The sequence below is a fragment of the Heptranchias perlo genome, unplaced genomic scaffold (assembly GCF_035084215.1).
Source record: "Heptranchias perlo isolate sHepPer1 unplaced genomic scaffold, sHepPer1.hap1 HAP1_SCAFFOLD_143, whole genome shotgun sequence".
Lineage (NCBI taxonomy): Eukaryota > Metazoa > Chordata > Chondrichthyes > Hexanchiformes > Hexanchidae > Heptranchias > Heptranchias perlo.
The window spans coordinates 259,783-275,776 of record NW_027138678.1 but is presented as its reverse complement, the minus strand read 5'-3'; the positions used below and the strand labels follow the sequence as shown (position 1 = coordinate 275,776).

At 49.7% G+C, this 15,994-nt stretch overlaps 1 protein-coding gene across 1 annotated transcript in view; it reads right to left on the bottom strand.

Annotated features, from left to right (window-relative positions):
• Nucleotides 1–15,994, bottom strand: part of LOC137308896 (deleted in malignant brain tumors 1 protein-like) — a 64,416-nt gene that overhangs the window by 34,610 nt on the left and 13,812 nt on the right. Inside the window, exons 2-6 of the mRNA XM_067977333.1 lie at nt 10,668–10,973; nt 9,295–9,600; nt 7,918–8,325; nt 4,166–4,468; nt 1,565–1,879 (exon numbers count right to left, since the gene is read on the bottom strand). Coding sequence (XP_067833434.1) covers nt 1,565–1,879; nt 4,166–4,468; nt 7,918–8,325; nt 9,295–9,600; nt 10,668–10,973 — 1,638 coding nt within the window. The remainder of the gene's footprint in view (nt 1–1,564; nt 1,880–4,165; nt 4,469–7,917; nt 8,326–9,294; nt 9,601–10,667; nt 10,974–15,994) is intronic.

Here is a 15,994-nt window from a genome sequence, read left to right as displayed (position 1 = left end):
CTTGAATATATTCAATGACTGAGCATCCACAGCCCTCTGGGGTAGAGAATTCCAAAGATTCACCACCCTCTGAGTGAAGAAATTCCTCCTCATCTCAGTCTTGAATGGCCGACCCCTTATCCTGAGACTATGCCCCCTCGTTCTAGACTCTCCAGCCAGGGGAAACAGCCTCTCAGCATCTACCCTGTCAAACCCCCTCAGAATCTGATATGTTTCAATGAGATCACCTCTCATTCTTCTAAACTCCAGAGAGTATCGGCCCATTCTGCTCAATCTCTCCTCACAGGACAACCCTCTCATCCCAGGAATCAATCTAGTGAACCTTTGTTGCACCGCCTCTAAGGCAAGTATATCCTTCCTTAGATAAGGAGACCAAAACTGTACACAGTACTCCAGGTGAGGTCTCACCAAAGCCCTGGACAATTGCAGCAAGACTTCCTTACTCTTGTACTCCAACCCCCTTGCAATAAATGCTAACATACAATTTGCCTTCCTAATTACTTGCTGTACCTCCATGTTAACTTTCTGTGTTTCTCGTACGAGGACACCCAAATCCCTCTGAACACCAACATTTAATGGTCTCTCACCATTTAAAAAATATCCTGTTTTTCTATTCTTCCTACCAAAGTGAATAAACTCACATTTCCCCACATTATACTCCATCTGCCACCTTCTTGCCCACTCACTGAACCTGTCTATATCCCTTTGCAGACTCTGTGTCCTCCTCACAGCTTACTTTCCCACCTAGCTTTGTATCGTCAGCAAACTTGGATACATTACACTCGGTCCCTTCATCCAAGTCATTAATATAGATTGTAAATAGCTGAGGCCCGAGCACTGATCCTTGTGGTACCCCACTAGTTACAGCCTGACAACCTGAGAATGACCCGTTTATCCCTACTCTCTGTTTTCTGTCCGTTAACCAATCCTCTATCCATGATAATAAATTACCCCCAACCCCATGAGCCCTAATCTTGTGTGACAACCTTTTATGTGGCACCTTATCGAATGCCTTTTGAAAATCCAAATATACTACATCCACTGGTTCCCCCTTATCTCCCCTGCTAGTCACATCCTCAAAAAAACTCTAATAAATTTGTCAAACACGATTTCCCTTTCATAAAACCATGTTGACTCTGCCTGATCATATTATGATTTTCTAAGTGTTACCACTTCCTTAATAATAGATTCTATCATTTTTCCGATGGCCGACGTCAGGCTAACTGGCCTGTCGTTCCCTGTTTTCTCTCTCCCTCCTTTCTTGGGTAGCGGGGGTTGCATTTGCCACCTTCCAATCCGCGGGGGACCGTTCTGGAATCTGGGGAATTCTGGAAGGTCCAGTGCCATGGATTTTTTTTTATTTTGAGCCGACCTGAGAGGCCAGACGGGGGACTCACTTTAAAGTCCCATGCGATCCAGGGCGGGGGGGTGGTCTCTGACTGCGCAGCACCCCCCTCAAGTCATGCCACGGGACACCGCCCGTTTCTCGCGCCAACTCGAACTAACCCCTTCTGTCACTTTTAGCGTTTCGGCGCGCAGAGCACGGGCCGCCGAATGTCGTCACCTGAGCAAATAACGCCTGCATCGTTCTTCTGGCGGCAGGATCGGGGGCCGATGGTCAGCGAGGCGCAGGACCACAGGAACGGCTCCGACCCGTTGCAGCGGACGTTGTCCAACAAAACCGGCCCCGTCCCCTCTCCAAAGTGACCTCCGAAAGTGGCCGATTGGCCAAACCCGCATCCGAGCTGGTTGCACACGACCTCCGCGTCCAAGATCCCCCATCCAGAATCGCAGATGGTCCCCCAGCTGCCGTTGTAGTAAACCTCGACTCTTCCGGAACACGAGTTTGGTCCGTCCACGATTCGAATGTTAGAGTCCTCTGCGAATACACCACAAGGTTAATGTCGCCCCCCACCCAACCAAAAAAAAAAAGCATGAAAGGATTTCGGTCACGTGCGGGCCAGCTCCCCTGTTACACGCTCCAAACAGGCGGAGAATTGAACACGGTGATGTAAGTCAGCCCGTCTTCCTAGAAATAGATGGGGGCCATTCAGCCCCTCGAGCCTGTCCCACTATCCAATTCGATCGTGGCTGATCTGTATCTTCCCTCCTTGGTTCTATACCCCTTAACCATAAGAGATAGGAGCAGGAGTTGGCCATTCGGCCCCTCGAGGCCGCTCCGCCATTCAATGAGACCATGGCCGATCTGATTTTTACCTCAACTCCACTTTCCCCGCCCTTTCCCCACATCCTTTGTCTCCCTCGCTGATCAAAAATTGGTCGAACTCGGCCTTGAGTGTATTCGATGACTCGGCCCCCACAGCTTTTTGGGGTCAAGAATTCCAAAGATTCACGACCCTCTGGGAGAAGAAATTCCTCCTCATTTCCGTCTTAAATGGGCGACCCCTTATTCTGAGACTATGCCCCCTAGTTTTAGATTCCCCCATGAGGGGTAACATCCTCTCAGCATCCACCCTATCGAGTCCCCTCAGAATCTTGTATGTTTCAATAAGATCTCCTCTCATTCTTCGAAACTCCATTGAGTAGAGACCCAACCTGTTCAATCTTTCCTCATAAGACAAACCTTCCATACCCGGAATCAACCGAGTGAACCTTCTCTGAACTGCCTCCCATGCAAGTATGTCCTTCCTTAAATAAGGGCACCAGAACTGTCCGCAGTACTCCAGGTGTGGTCTCACCAGCACCCTGTACAGTTGGAGCATGACTTCCCTGCTTTTATACTCCATCCCCCTCGAAATAAAGGCCAATATTCCGTTTGCCTTCCGGATTACCTGCTGCACCTGTATGTTGACTTTTTGTGTTTCATGTACGAGGACACCCAGATCCCTCTGTACTGCGGCATTTTGTAATATTTCTCCATTCAACTAATAGTTTGCTTTTTCATTTTTCCTCCCAACGCACCGAACCTGAGCACAGAGGTCGGTAAGGACAGTGGGCGAGCATTTGGCAAAAAGTGTGAGATCTTTCATCTGGGAATTGGGAGAGCGTGGGAACGAGGTGCAGTGGGGGAAGGAGATGTGGAGTCATTTCAACAGAGGGGCTATAAACCAATCTATCAACTTTCAAAACTTATATCAAAAAATACAGATAATGAGAAAGACTAACGATTTCGAAATCATGCTGCATCCATTTGCTGTCTATATAGGGGTAGACGTAGCTCCCCCAATAATGGGGGGGCTCGAGGGGCTTTCTCCGTTGTTAGTGGCGGGTTGAAAGTGGAACTCGCTCGCAGTGATTGGCTGGCAATGGGACAGGGCCCAATTCAAGGGACACGGCCCTCTGCCATCAGCGAAATCACTGAGCCAGCGCCAACTTGCTCAAGTGCCCAGCTGGAAATTAACTAAATTACACCATCGAACAGGTCGGCTTAAAAATGTCAGGTCCAACCTAACAATTAAAAATTAACTATTTGAAACGTGAAGTCTCATATTATCCCTCATTTTTAATAAAGAGCCACTTTTATAATAGGTTTTTGGTCAGCGACTTTCGGTGACTGATGCCTGGTTTCCCGTTCGAGCAATGCTGGCCGGGACTTGTCTTCCTGACGGATTTTGTGGGCTGAAATTCTGGAGAAACTTCCTTACCCCAGAGAGTGGTGAGAATGTGGAACTCGCTCCCACAAGGAGTAGTTGAGGTGAATAGTGTGGATGGATTTAAGGGGAAGCTGGATAAACACATGAGGGAGAAAGGGATAGAAGGATGGGGTGAGATGGAGTAGGGAGGGAGGAGGCTCGTAAACACCAGCAGGGACCTGTCGGGCCGAACGGCCTGTTTCTGTGCTGTAAATTCGGTGTAATTCTGTTTAATACCCTGACCTAACAAAAACGATCAATCTAAGTTTTGAAATTCCATCAGATTTTTTTGGGAGGGGGAAAGAGAGTTCCAGATTGCTACTATCCTTCGCGTGAAGAAGTGTTCGTCTCTTTGCTTATTCCTGTCGATTTAAATTTTGAAAGCACGCTCTGAGATGCTTGATCTAAAAGAGCTTTCACGCATCGTCAGCGATGGGGCAAACGTTGGGACAATTGCGGCCTTGCATCCAGCCACATTGGCTATCTCACCGGACATCGAGCAGATCTAACGGTGAGCGATGCAAGAGCTGCGCGTGTTGAGGGAAAGATGCTTGCTCACGAACGTTGCTTACCGACGACAGTGATCTCCTGCGATTCGCTGTTTTCCGACACGAAGACGAGTTCGGAGACTTCGATTTGATAATTGCACCAGTAGGTACCATCGTGGGTGTTGTTGATGTTGGCGATGCTGAAGGTCACTGCGTTTTTATTCGAGTGGATGACATCGTACAAGAGCGGGTTCGCCTCGCCCATTTTGTAAAGTGACATTGAGGCTCCATTGTACAAAAAGTGGGCTGAGCAGACGAACTGAATGGTGTCGCCTTTGAAAACGACACCAGTTCCAACGATGGACATCAGCGGTTGAGGTGGTTGAGCTGTCATTACAGAAGATAAGGCATGTTTGTGAAAGAGAAAGAATCCAACTACCTCCCCTTGACATTCAACGGCATTACCATCGCCGAATCCCCCACCATCAACATCCTGGGGGCCACCATTGACCAGAAACTTAACTGGACCAGCCATATAAATACTGTGGCTACGAGAGCAGGTCAGAGGCTGGGTATTCTGCGGCGAGTGACTCACCTCCTGACTACCCAAAGCCTTTCCACCATCTCCGAGGCACAAGTCAGGAGTGTGATGGAATACTCTCCACTTGCCTGGATGAGTGCAGCTCCAACAACACTCAAGAAGCTCGACACCATCCAGGGCAAAGCAGCCCGCTTGATTGGCACCCCATCCACCACCCTAAACATTCACTCCCTTCACCACCGGCGCACAGTGGCTGCAGTGTGGACCATCCACAGGATGCACTGCAGCAACTCGCCAAGGCTTCTTCGACAGCACCTCCCAAACCCGCGACCTCTCCCACCTAGAAGGACAAGGGCAGCAGGCACATGGGGACAACACCACCTGCACGTTCCCCTCCGAGTCACACACCATCCCGACTTGGAAATATATCGGCCGTTCCTTCATCGTCGCTGGGTCAAAATCCTGGAACTCCCTTCCTAACAGCACTGTGGGAGAACCTTCACCACACGGACTGCAGCGGTTCAAGAAGGCGGCTCACCACCGCCTTCTCAAGGGGCAATCAGGGATGGGCAATAAATGCCGACCTCGCCAGCGACGCCCGCATCCCATGAACGAACAAAAAAAAAGCTGCCAGGACAACACGGTGCCCAGGAATTTAACTGCAAAGGGTTGCTACCTGGAATTCTCATCCGCTGATGGGATCGCATTTGTTTTTTGCAGTGCGACAGCGATAAGTCAGAAACTCAAAGACCAACTTTCATTCCCTCTCTCTCAGTCTCTCTCCCTCTCTCTCTCTATTCCCTCCTACACACTTCCCGTCTGCACAGAAAACCATACTTCCTCCTCAATTTTCTGTGTTATGGATGAGTACGACGTCATTTATAATCGAGGTGCTGTAAACCTTTTCATGCTGCAATTGTAGTCTTCAAGGATTGAGTTACAAGGGTTAAGTTACGAGGAGAGATTACACAAATTGGGGTTGTATTCTCTAGAGTTTCGAAGGTTATGGGGTGACCTGATCGAAGTTTATAAGATATTAAGGGGAACGGATAGGGTGGATAGAGAGAAACTATTTCCGCTGGTTGGGGATTCTAGGAGTAGGGGGCACAGTCTAAAAATTAGAGCCAGACCTTTCAGGAGCGAGATTAGAAAACATTTCTACACACAAAGGATGGTAGAAGTTTGGAACTCTCTTCCGCAAACGGCAATTGATGCTAGCACAATTGCTAAATTTCAATCTGAGATAGATAGCTTTTTGGCAACCAAAGGTATTAAGGGATATGGGCCAAAGGCAGGTATATGGAGTTAGATCACAGATCAGCCCATGATCTTATCGTACCCTGAGCCAACAAAAATCGGTCACTCTCAGTTTCGAAATTTTTAACTGGCCCCCCCACAGCCTCGACAGCATTACGGGGGAGAGAGTTCCAGATTTCCACTCCCCTTTGCGTGAAGGAGTGCTTCCTGGCATCGTACTTGGACTGCCAAGCTCTTATTTTAAGGTTGTGTGCCCTTCCCGATTCTGTTGGAGGCTTTATCTGTCCTTGGACAAACACCGCGGACATCAGTCGAAAACTGCGATGGACAGTCGGAGACCACTGCGCAATTCGCCCAGTAAATCATAAGACCATAAGAGATAGGAGCAGGAGTAGGCCATTCGGCCCCTCGAGCCTGCTCCCCCATTCAATGAGACCATGGCCGATCTGATTTTTATCTCAACTCCACTTTCCCCGTCCTTTCCCCATATCCTTTGACACCCTCGCTGATCAAAAATTGGTCTAACACAGCCTTGAATGGATTCGATGACTCAGCCTCCACAGCTTTTTGGGGTCAAGAATTCCAAAGATTCGCGACCCTCTGGGAGAAGAAATTCCTCCTCATTTCCGTCTTAAACGGGCGACCCCTTATTCTGAGACTATGCCCCCTAGTTTTAGATTCCCCCATGAGGGGTAACATCCTCTCAGCATCTACCCTATCGAGTCCCCTCAGAATCTTGTATGTTTCAATAAGATCTCCTCTCATTCTTCTAAACTCCAATGAGTATAGACCCAACCTGTTCAATCTTTCCTCATAAGACAACCCTTCCATACCCGGAATCAACCGAGTGAACCTTCTCTGAACTGCCTCCAATGCAAGTATGTCCTTCCTTAAATAAGGGCACCAGAACTGTCCGCAGTACTCCAGGTGTGGTCTCACCAGCACCCTGTACAGTTGGAGCATGACTTCCCTGCTTTTATACTCCATCCCCCTCGAAATAAAGGCCAATATTCCGTTTGCCTTCCGGATTACCTGCTGCACCTGTATGTTGACTTTTTGTGTTTCATGGACGAGGACACCCAGATCCCTCTGTACCGCGGCATTTTGTAATATTTCTCCATTCAAATAATAGTTTGCTTTTTTATTTTTCCTCCCAAAGTGGACGACTTCACATTTTCCCACATTAGATTCCATCTGCCAAATTTTTGCCCGTTCCCTTAACCTGTCGATATCCCTTTGCAGACACTCTGTGTCCTCATCACAACTTGCTTTTCCACCTATCTTTGTATCATCAGCAAATTTGGCCGCAGGACACTCTGTTCCTTCATCCAAATCATTGATATATATTGTAAATAGTTGAGGTCCCAGCACTGAGCCCTGCGGCACCCCACTAGTTACAGATTGCCATTTTGGAAATGACCCTTTTGTCCCGACTCTGTTTTCTCTGTTAACGAGCCGTGATGCAATTAAAGGAACTTTCAAGTTTGCAGCATTGAGATTTCGGTGGTCGGTAGTCTGGACAATCACGGTCGGATGGACAACCAACTGCCTTGTCTGTGTCTCTCCGTCTCCGTGTCCGTCTGTCCCTGTTTCGAAAACCCTGCCGACACTTATCCTGCGGGCCTCGCCCGCGATCAACGGGGCCGCTCGGGAGAAACGCCATTGAGGAGTGGGTGGAAGGGGGGACGTGGGTCTGGACCCTTTGGAGCCCGGACCCCAGCGTTCTTTCAGGGAAAGGAGGGGAGGGCTCCCTATGGCCTCACCCTCCCCGGATATGATAGGATCTGTGTCAGATGCGATCAGCCCTCTGAGCATGAACCCAAGGCCTCAGCTTGGGCTGCGGGGCTCAAGGAGGTGTATCGGAGGCGGCGGGGGGGGGGAGGAATTGGGACACGGGGACAAAAGGAGGCCATTCAGCCCCTCGAGTCCGTCCCGCCATTCAATCTGATCCGTGTCTCGGTTCCATTCAGCCGCGAACCCTAAATATCCCTCGTTCCCCTCTCCCCCACGAGAAATGAAGTAGCGGCAATGTTATTACCTGAGCAACTGACTTTTGCGCTGTTGGAACGCCCGCAGGAGATGCTGCTGGTCCACGCCCGCGACGGGCAAACCCACAGGTGCGTCTCGGCACCGCTGCACCGGACGGTACTCAACCAGATGGGCTTGGCGATCTGCACATCGCTTGACGCGTCCGCCGTTCTCTGAGCGAAGCCGCAGCCGAGTTGCCTGCAGACGACCTGCACGTCTGCGATGTCCCAGGAGTCGGCGCAGACCGAGCCCCAGGTCTCGTTGTAATAGACCTGGACCGTGCCCAAGCAGTCGTTCTCACCATCCACCAATCGCAGGGCCACGTCGTCTGAAAGCATGCGAGAGAAATGAACGCCGGCAAATCGCTGGAAATGAGTCTTATTGGGGTCAGAGCCGAGACGGAAGGGATAGATTCGCCCTGAGCCGTAAGAGACCGTAAGAGGTAGGAGCAGGAGAAGGCCATTCGGCCCCTCGAGCCCGCTCCGCCATTCAATGAGATCGTGGCCGATCTGATTTTTACCTCAACTCCACTTTCCCCGCCCTTTCCCCATATCCTTTGACTCCCTCGCTGATCAAAAATTGGTCTAACTCAGCCTCGAATGTATTCAATGACCCAGCCTCCACAGCTTTTTGGGGTCAAGAATTCCAAAGATTCCCGACCCTCTGGGAGAAGAAATTCCTCCTCATTTCCGTCTTAAACGGGCGACCCCTTATTCTGAGACTATGCCCCCTAGTTTTAGATTCCCCCATGAGGGATAACATCTTCTCAGCATCTACCCTATCGAGTCCCCTCAGAATCTTGTATGTTTCAATAAGGTCTCCTCTCATTCTTCTAAACTCCAATGAGTATAGACCCAACCTGTTCAATCTTTCCTCATAAGACAACCCTTCCATACCCGGAATCAACCGAGTGAACTGCCTCCAATGCAAGTATGTCCTTCCTTAAATAAGGGCACCAGAGCTGTCCGCAGTACTCCAGGTGTGGTCTCACCAGCACCCTGTACAGTTGGAGCATGACTTCCCTGCTTTTATACTCCATCCCCCTAGAAATAAAGGCCAATATTCCGTTTGCCTTCCGGATTACCTGCTGCACCTGTACGTTGACTTTTTGTGTTTCATGAACGAGGAAACCCAGATCCCTCTGTACCGCGGCATTCTGTAGTATTTCTCCGTTCAAATAATAGTTTGCTTTTTTATTTTTCCTCCCAAAGTGGACGACTTCACATTTTCCCACATGATATTCCATCTGCCAAATTTTTGCCCGTTCGCTTAACCTCTCGCTATCTATTTGCAGGGGGACCCGGGGAAGGCGCTGTGAACATCACCACATCTCAGATACGTTCTTGCAACGAGAATGCCACTTGCCCCAAAGCCCGATCGCACTCACCGACCACTGTAACTGGGACGTCCTCGCTGCGCGATGAGTTGAAGCTTTCCCCAGCGATCTGAGCTTGGTACTCGCAGGAGTAATTCCCATCGTCGGCTTTACTGATGTCCTGGATCCTGAACTTAACTCTGTCCAAACGCAGTTGGACGTTCTGAGACCTGATGAAGTCCCCACCGCTGCCCTTGTACAGATAAAACCTGGCCCCCGAGAAGTAATCGGGAGCTTCGCAAATAATGTCGAACGACAGCCCTTTCATCAATACTTGCAATTGTCCATCCAGATATATTGTTGGCTTCAGTAGCTGTTCTATAGAAGGTGGGAGAAGGAAAGCAAATTGGATTAATTGGAGATGCAGAGATTAATTGCAAATGCTCGCCCATTCTCCGATCCAGCTGAGATATGTCTCACCCATTTAAAATGCTGCAACTTATTTTTTGTATTATTCGTTCATGGGATGTGGGCGTCGCTGGTGAGGCCGGCATTTATTGCCCGCCCCTAATTGCCCCTTGAGAAGGTGGCGGTGAGCCGCCTTCTTGAACCGCTGCAGTCCGTGTGGTGAAGGTTCTCCCACAGTGCTGTTAGGAAGGGAGTTCCAGGATTTTGACCCAGCGACGATGAAGGAACGGCCGATATATTTCCAAGTCGGGATGGTGTGTGACTTGGAGGGGAACGTGCAGGTGGTGTTGTTCCCATGTGCCTGCTGCTCTTGTCCTTCTAGGTGGTAGAGGTCGCGGGTTTGGGAGGTGCTGTCGAAGAAGCCTTGGCGAGTTGCTGCAGTGCATCCTGTGGATGGTCCACACTGCAGCCACTGTGCGCCGGTGGTGAAGGGAGTGAATGTTTAGGGTGGTGGATGGGGTACCAATCAAGCGGGCTGCTTTGTCCTGGATGGTGTCGAGCTTCTCGAGTGTTGTTGGAGCTGCACTCATCCAGGCAAGTGGAGAGTATTCCATCACACTCCTGACTTGTGCCTTGGAGATGGTGGAAAGGCTTTGGGGAGTCAGGAGGTGAGTCACTCGCCGCAGAATACCCAGCCTCTGACCTGCTCTTGTAGCCACAGTATTTATGTGGCTGGTCCAGTTAAGTTTCTGGTCAATGGTGACCACCAGGATGTTGATGGTGGGGGATTTGGCGATGGTAATGCCGTTGAATGTCAAGGGGAGGTGGTTAGACTCTCTCTTGTTGGAGATGGTCATTGCCTGGCACTTGCCTGGCACGAATGTTACTTAGAAACACCAGCAAAGGCCCCTAATCACTGTTCCACTGCCCGTCCTGCCCTTAGTTAACGACAGTTGGAGCCGTTGCATGCCCAGTCTGCCTTAATCTGCTCGGCTTTCATTTCGTATGATATTGTATCGGGATTTTATCGAACGCACCTCTGACAACAACATTGGCCGCCTCACTCTTGGCCGATTTGTAAAGCCTTCCGGAAACTTCAACCTCGTAGGTGCAGGAGTAATTGGCTTCGTTCGCTGAGTCGACCTTGGAGAAAGTAAATGTTGCACTGTTGCCCCTGGCAGAAGCGACCTTCGAGGCGATGTGGTTCTCCTCATCGTCCTTGTACAGAAAGAAGACCGCTCCCTTGTAGAATCCCAAGGAGAGACACTGAATCAAAACCTTCTCCCCCTTCACAAAGGTATTGGAAACCCTGTTGAGCGATATCGACGGTTTGGGCGGCTGATCTGCGAACAGATGGAAGGCGTCAACCAATCGTTGATTGCAAGCTCTTGGAATCAGTCGTTGCACAGAATTAACGGGACAGGAGCAGGCCACTCGGCCCGACTGGTCTATCCCGGTGTTTATGCTCCACGCGAGCCTCCTCCCTCCCCACTTCATCTCACCCTATCCTTCCATTCCTTTCTCCCCCTCATGTGTTTATCCAGCTTCCCCTTAAATCCATCTACGCTATTCACCTCTACCGCCCCCAGTTCCAGGGCTCACCGCTTTCCAGGTACAGAAGTTTCTCTTGGGCTCCCTGTCACATTCACAGTGAAACCTGGCCGTGCGGACACTCGCAAATGACGGGCGATCGTAAAGTACGAACACCGCAAGGTTGGCCCAAATATTTTAGTTCATTAAAGGGACAAGAAGTACTCGGAACCAATGCACGGAAGCAAATTAAAGACTGGAGGCAGCCTTCAGTGAGACAAGCCCTGTTCAATCTTCTGGTTTCTCCTGATCTGATTTCAATGAGGGGTTTTATCCGGTGGGTTGAAGAGACAGAGATTAATGCGGGTAAAACACACTTTGGCCGTAATTTTGACTCAGTGTAAAATGGGCAACATGGAATTGGCCTCCTGTCATACGTCTCACCTGACTTTCCCGTCCAATGGGGGTGATTTTAACTTTTGGCAATAGCATAAAGTGGGTAACTTCTTTTTTTATTCGTTCACGGCATGTGGGCGTCGCTGGCGAGGCCGGCATTTATTGCCCATCCCTAATTGCCCCTTGAGAAGGTGGTGGTGAGCCGCCTTCTTGAACCGCTGCAGTCCGTGTGGTGAAGGTTCTCCCACAGTGCTGTTAGGAAGGGAGTTCCAGGATTTTGACCCAGCGACGATGAAGGGACGGCTGATATATTTCGAAGTCGGGGTGGTGTGTGACTTGGAGGGGAACGTGCAGGTGGTGTTGTCCCCATGTGCCTGCTGCCCTTGTCCTTCTAGGTGGGAGAGGTCGCGGGTTTGGGAGGTGCTGTCGAAGAAGCCTTGGCGAGTTGCTGCAGTGCATCCTGTGGATGGTCCACACTGCAGCCACAGTGCGCCTGTGGTGAAGGGAGTGAATGTTTAGGGTGGTGGATGGGGTGCCAATCAAGGGGGCTGCTTTGTCCTGGATGGTGTCGAGCTTCTTGAGTGTTGTTGGAGCTGCACTCATCCAGGCAAGTGGAGAGTATTCCATCACACTCCTGACTTGTGCCTTGTAGATGGTGGAAAGGCTTTGGGGAGTCAGGAGGTGAGTCACTCGCCACAGAATACCCAGCCTCTGACCTGCTCTCGTAGCCACAGTATTTATATGGCTGGTCCAGTTAAGTTTCTGGTCAATGGTGACCCCCAGGATGCTGATGGTGGGGGATTCGGCGATGGTCATGCCGTTGAATGTCAAGGGGAGGTGGTTGGACTCTCTCTTGTTGGAGATGGTCATTGTCTGGCACTTGTCTGGTGCGAATGTTACTTGCCACTTATGAGCCCAAGCCTGGATGTTGTCCAGGTCTTGCTGCATGCCGGCTCGGACTGCTTCATTATCTGAGGGGTTGCGAATGGAACTGAACACTGTGCAATCATCAGCGAACATCCCCATTCCTGACCTTATGATGGAGGGAAGGTCCTTGTACTCTAATGCCAATCTTGTACCATCGCCCAAAGTTGAACTGACCTACTTTGACGCTGAGCTAAACTGCGTCGTCTGTCCAGAAAGTGGGAAAGCTTTACGCAGATAAGAAAGTCAGATGATTCGTTTCAATAAACCTACTCTTTCTCATAAGAATTTGGAAGAGCAATTTGGCTCAGTGCGCAACTAAAAATAAACCAGCGTAGGGACATTCGGAGATGAATCAAGTCTTCCAGTGTGTTCCTTCATTCCGTTATACCGTGGCTGCCTTGTACCTGAACAACAATTAACCACCTAAAAATCTATCCATCTAATTCCTGAAAGTTTTAATTAACCCAACAGCCGTTTTCTAGATTTCCATTATCCTATGTCTGAGAAACTGCTTCTTGGCTTTACTCCTGAATGGCCGAGCTCTCATTTCAACACTGTGTCCCTTCCTTCTGGAGTCCCCCACCAGAGAAAATAGTTTATCTCCATCCATGCTATCCGATCGGGTTATCGTGATAAAGACATCGGTTGGACCAACTCTCAATCTTCTAAACTCAAGGGAATAGAAGCTGATCCCACCACCAAGGACATCGTCCCCTCTCCTCCGCTGTCAGCAATTCGAAGAGACCGCTCCCCCCGTGACGCCCTGGTCCACTCTCCCGCAACTCCCGCTTTCCTCCCCCACGGCACCTTCCCCTGCGAGCAAAGGACGAGCAAAACCTGCCCCTTTCACCTCCTCCCTTCCGTCATTCAATCACTCGTGGCCTCCACCATATCACAGACCTTCCCTTGTGTTCTTTCCCCAGCCCACAATTCCCTGGCTCCGCACTTACGGAAAACTGTACACTTTTAACATCTCCGCTTCTCACAAAAGGTCACCGAGCTCAAAAGTTACCTCCGTTTCTCTCCCCACAGGCGCTGCCCGACTCACGGAGTCTTTCCAGCAATTTCTGCTTTTATTATGGAATAAAAGCTGGGGTGGATTCGGGGCAATAGGACGATGGGTGATGGATGAGGGATGGGTTAATAGGATGAGGGATGAATGGGATGGGTTAATAGGATCAGGGATGAATGGGATGGGTTAATAGGATCAGGGATGAATGGGATGGGTTAATAGGATGAGGGATGAATGGGATGGGTTAATAGGATGAGGGATGAATGGGATGGGTTAATGGGATGAGGGATGAATGGGATGGGTTAATAGGATCAGGGATGAATGGGATGGGTTTATAGGATGAGGGATGAATGGGATGGGTTAATAGGATCAGGGATGAGTGGGATGGGTTAATAGGATGAGGGATGAGTGGGATGGGTTAATGGGATGAGGGATGAATGGGATGGGTTAATAGGATGAGGGATGAATGGGATGGGTTAATGGGATGAGGGATGAATGGGATGGGTTAATGGGATGAGGGATGAATGGGATGGGTTTATAGGATGAGGGATGAATGGGATGGGTTAATAGGATCAGGGATGAGTGGGATGGGTTAATGGGATGAGGGATGAATGGGATGGGTTAATGGGATGAGGGATGAATGGGATGGGTTAATGGGATGAGGGATGAATGGGATGGGTTTATAGGATGAGGGATGAGTGGGATGGGTTAATAGGATGAGGGATGAATGGGATGGGTTAATGGGATGAGGGATGAATGGGATGGGTTAATGGGATGAGGGATGAATGGGATGGGTTAATGGGATGAGGGATGAATGGGATGGGTTAATGGGATGAGGGATGAATGGGATGGGTTAATGGGATGAGGGATGAATGGGATGGGTTAATAGGATGAGGGATGAATGGGATGGGTTTATAGGATGAGGGATGAGTGGGATGGGTTAATGGGATGAGGGATGAATGGGATGGGTTAATGGGATGAGGGATGAGTGGGATGGGTTAATAGGATCAGGGATGAGTGGGATGGGTTAATGGGATGAGGGATGAATGGGATGGGTTAATGGGATGAGGGATGAATGGGATGGGTTAATAGGATGAGGGATGAATGGGATGGGTTAATGGGATGAGGGATGAGTGGGATGGGTTAATGGGATGAGGGATGAATGGGATGGGTTTATAGGATGAGGGATGAGTGGGATGGGTTAATGGGATGAGGGATGAATGGGATGGGTTAATGGGATGAGGGATGAATGGGATGGGTTAATAGGATGAGGGATGAGTGGGATGGGTTAATAGGATGAGGGATGAATGGGATGGGTTAATGGGATGAGGGATGAATGGGATGGGTTAATGGGATGAGGGATGAGTGGGATGGGTTAATAGGATGAGGGATGAGTGGGATGGGTTAATAGGATGAGGGATGAATGGGATGGGTTAATGGGATGAGGGATGAATGGGATGGGTTAATGGGATGAGGGATGAATGGGATGGGTTAATAGGATGAGGGATGAATGGGATGGGTTAATGGGATGAGGGATGAATGGGATGGGTTAATGGGATGAGGGATGAATGGGATGGGTTAATAGGATGAGGGATGAGTGGGATGGGTTAATAGGATGAGGGATGAGTGGGATGGGTTTATAGGATGAGGGATGAGTGGGATGGGTTAATAGGATGAGGGATGAATGGGATGGGTTAATAGGATGAGGGATGAATGGGATGGGTTTATAGGATGAGGGATGAATGGGATGGGTTAATAGGATGAGGGATGAATGGGATGGGTTAATGGGATGAGGGATGACTGGGATGGGTTAATGGGATGAGGGATGAATGGGATGGGTTAATGGGATGAGGGATGAATGGGATGGGTTAATGGGATGAGGGATGAATGGGATGGGTTAATGGGATGAGTAATGAGTGGGATGGGTTAATGGGATGAGGGATGAATGGGATGGGTTAATGGGATGAGGGATGAGTGGGATGGGTTAATGGGATGAGGGATGAATGGGATGGGTTTATAGGATGAGGGATGAGTGGGATGGGTTAATGGGATGAGGGATGAATGGGATGGGTTTATAGGATGAGGGATGAGTGGGATGGGTTAATGGGATGAGGGATGAATGGGATGGGTTAATAGGATGAGGGATGAATGGGATGGGTTAATGGGATGAGGGATGAATGGGATGGGTTTATAGGATGAGGGATGAGTGGGATGGGTTAATGGGATGAGTAATGAATGGGATGGGTTTATAGGATGAGGGATGAGTGGGATGGGTTAATGGGATGAGGGATGAATGGGATGGGTTTATAGGATGAGGGATCAGTGGGATGGGTTAATGGGATGAGGGATGAATGGGATGGGTTAATGGGATGAGGGATGAATGGGATGGGTTAATAGGATGAGGGATGAATGGGATGGGTTAATGGGATGAGGGATGAATGGGATGGGTTAATAGGATGAGGGATGAATGGGATGGGTTTATAGGATGAGGGATGAGTG